A 3,738-nucleotide genomic window follows, 5' to 3' on the forward strand; every position below is an offset into this window, starting at 1 on the left:
TCGATGTGTCATCATTCTGAGCTGATTGCTTTAGGGGATCAGGAGTGTCTTCTCAAAGAATTTCTGTATGGGTCACCATTTATTCCAATCAAATCAGCAAAAATTTAATAAAGATATAAAATAATAACATAATTCATGGACACTGATGATTCTGTGATGTTTTTCCACTCTGAATTGTTTTATATATATAGTCTCTTCCACAAAATTACTACTGTTTGCTGAAAAGAATTTCATACTTAGAATAAAGTGGTTAAATTGCAAAAAGCCATATGCAAAATCATTTACACAAGATATCATAATGATTTGTAATAGAGTTAGTTCAAGGTGCGAGGTCTAGGACTTAGAAAGTAATATATTATGAAAAACCTGGGTGAGCATGTAATTTATCAATATGTGATTTATTTACCCATATGTGAAAACAGAGTAAAGGAAAAATGATATATCTACCTTTTCTTCCCATTTACCTACCAACTATCCAGTTATCTACAACAAAAAATCTAATTACATGAGATGATAGATGTCTTAACTAACTTTATTATAATAATCATTTTCCAGTATATATGTTTATAAGCTTAAACAATGTTATATATCAACTATATCTCAATAAAGCTGGAAAAAAATACTAGTCAATACATTTTCAAGGATAAAATAAGGTCAGTTCTTTGATAAGAGAACTAATTTACAAATATGTAATAATGAAATATCTTTTAAAGTCCCAAATGTATGATCATTAACCACTTTCTGCTAAATAATCAATAGGTTAAAGAAAAAGTCATCGGGAAAATAAGAAATTATTGCAAACTGAACTTTAAAGTTCATAGTTTTCAGCAAAAACAGTGTTTAGGTGAAATACATTAAACATATATGAAAAAAGTAAAACTAAAATCAATAATCCAAACATTCATTTTTAAAAACTAGAAAAGAAACCTCCAGTAAATATGAAATTTTTCAAGCCCAGGTGATACAGAAAACACTCATATTTTTCCTAGACCTAAGTTTATGAATGCAAGGTTACAGTTCAGAGCAAGAAAGTAGAACCTTATAGATCCACAAACTCATGCTTAAGAAATAATGTTTGTTCTAGTCCTCTTCCTATCCAATCACATACTGACCATTGCAAAAGCACACAAATAGGAAACCATACTATGACCCATAGTTTATGATTTTACGTAATAAGTCAGGGTGGAGGGTGTTTTTCTTAAGTATAGAGGGTATTAAGAACAGAATAAATTCAAGAAACTGGGCTGAAAGCATGTCTATTCTGTATGCTTTTTTCTGTGTGTTTATTATCTTCACCCGAGGATATTTTTTCATTTTCTGTTCAGAGTGGGAGAGAGAGAGAAGAGAGAGAGAGAGAGAGAGAGAGAGAGAGAGAGAGAGAGAATCATCGACATGAAAGGTACACATCAAGTGGCTGCCATCTGCACAACAAAACCAGGGTTGAGGACAAACTGCAACTGAGATATGGGCCCTTAGCGGGAACCGAACCGGGGTCTCTCTGGACATGAGGTGGACACTCTAACCGCTGAGCCAAACCGACCAGGGCTGTCTACTATTATTAACAACAGGAGCACACCAGTATTCCAGAGCATGCCAAGAGGGAATTTCCACTTAGAGATGCTCCTCCAATTTAATGTGTTTACAAATAACCTAGGATTAAGTTAAAACACAGATCTGCATATGGTAGATCTGGAGTACAGAATGCGACATGCCTAAAAACTTCCAAGGTCATGCTGTTACTGCTAATCGAATGACCATATTTTCAAGGGCAAGGGCCTTCACTAACAGGTGTAGTTTATTTTTACCAAAACTGAGCTTTATAGATGAGCTACTTGAGATATATCCACAGAGAATACCCCAGATCATCATCAATATGCAAAGACATTTGAGCCAAAGGCTTAGAGTTATGGTTTATTGGAAAGTGGAGGCAGTGTCCTCTTAGTGACCACATTTCGCCTCAGGACATTCTTCAATGCCCGCTTTACATCTCTGTTCCGCACACTGTAGATTAATGGATTCAGCACTGGATTTACAAAGGTGTAGATGACAGCTATTATTTTGGATTCCTCAACAGTTTTATCTGTTGGTGGTCTTACATACATACAGAAGAGTGTCCCATAAAATAGGGTAACAGACACCATGTGGGAACCGCAGGTGGAGAATGCTTTGTGCCTTCCTTCTGCTGATTTGATCCGGAGGATGGTGGCAATAATGAAGGCATACGACACCAGGATGATGGTGAGGGAGTTGGAGAGATTGAAGCCCGCTGATATGAGCATGGCATGCTCTTTGACATAAGTGTCAGAGCACGAAAGCTTAATGAGCGGCGGGTCAGCGCAGTAGAAGTGGTTGATGACATTGGATCTACAGAAGATCAAGCGGAAGGTCAGGATGGCTTGTAAGAGGCCATCTGAGAAGCCATAGACATAAGGAAATGTGACCAAGCAGGTGCACACCTGCCTGGACATTTTCACACTGTAGCGCAGAGGGTTGCATATGGCCACGTAGCGGTCATAGGCCATGGCTGCCAGCATATAAAACTCAGTGAGAAGGAGAGCAATGAAAATGTAACACTGTGTAAAGCAGCCAGCAAAGGTGATGGTCTTCTTCTCTAAGAGGAAATTAGCCAACATCCGTGGGGTGGCGTTGGAGGCATAGCACAAGTCAACGAAGGCTAAATTACTAAGGAAGAAGTACATGGGCGTGTGAAGGTGTGAGTCCAGTCTGATCAACACTATCATGCCCAGGTTGCCAAAGAGAGTGACGATGTACACAAGCAGAAACAGCCCAAAGAGGAGAGTCTGGAGTTCGGGGCGATCGGTGAGCCCCAGGAGAATGAATTCTGTTATTGCACTGTCATTTGTGATGGGCATTTTCTGAGACTCTGTGCCTGAACTTGAAACAAATGAAAATAGGGCAGACATGAAGGTACAAATAATGTTACTGATTACTGAAATGTTTTTTTTCCTCCAAATCCATGTCATTTGAAATGAATACTACCCATAAACCAATTTCGTACTTCTACTAAACCATTTATAATTTATGCCTTCATATTAAATTACTATTATGTTTCTTTTATCTACACTTGTACCTACAGCTATACCTATAGATATCTATACTTATACCCATCCTTAAATCGATATATAGAACTTATATCCACATATACATACATACTTGGCCTCTTTCTCCATGAACTATTTTTGCCTCTCAAACTCTATTCATCCTTTAGGGCCAGTTTCCAGGCCTGTTCTTTGTGAAGCTCTTCTCACTGCACTCCTGTGATACAGAAGATGGAACTCATCCCTTTCTGCTTTCCTCTTCCAGGGTACTCTACATACTGCTAATTTATTCTCTAACACATCACGTCACCATAATATACAACTTTCTACTCATATATTAGTGCTCCAGTCCATTTTCACATTGTTGCTTCTAAGCACATATTTATATACCGTATTTCAGAAGAAAAGAAACAGCAATCATGTAAGCATGAAAGAATGATCTGCATGCAGTATTTTATTCATCTCTATATCCCCATGAGCTTTTCATGCAGTCATATACTCAGGAGAATTAAGTGCTTTTTAAGCAATTGATTGAAAACTTGTTAATCAAGCGAATTACAGAAAATTTGTTTCAGCAAGTCTGACGTGAGATACTGGAATCTTTATATTAACAATTATCCAGACGATTCTAATGGAGGTGTTCCCAGGATGATGATTTAGAGAGGGACCGAAAGACCGT

The 3,738-nt window shown here is 37.6% G+C and overlaps 1 protein-coding gene across 1 annotated transcript; it reads right to left on the bottom strand.

The window, feature by feature from the left end:
- Positions 1–1,881: 1,881 nt before the first annotated feature.
- LOC118628042 (olfactory receptor 5M11) lies at positions 1,882–2,878 on the bottom strand. The gene has a single exon (XM_036258727.1). It carries the CDS (start codon positions 2,871–2,873, stop codon positions 1,905–1,907), a length of 969 nt encoding a protein of 322 aa, XP_036114620.1. The 5' UTR covers positions 2,874–2,878; the 3' UTR covers positions 1,882–1,904.
- Positions 2,879–3,738: the final 860 nt, after the last annotated feature.

Source organism: Molossus molossus, unplaced genomic scaffold (genome assembly GCF_014108415.1).
Source record: "Molossus molossus isolate mMolMol1 unplaced genomic scaffold, mMolMol1.p scaffold_m16_p_13, whole genome shotgun sequence".
Taxonomy (NCBI): Eukaryota; Metazoa; Chordata; class Mammalia; order Chiroptera; family Molossidae; genus Molossus; species Molossus molossus.

Bases quoted from the DNA above. Each gene is read 5' to 3' on its own strand.
- LOC118628042 (XM_036258727.1), bottom strand. From the start codon at position 2,873: ATGCCCATCACAAATGACAGTGCAATAACAGAATTCATTCTCCTGGGG.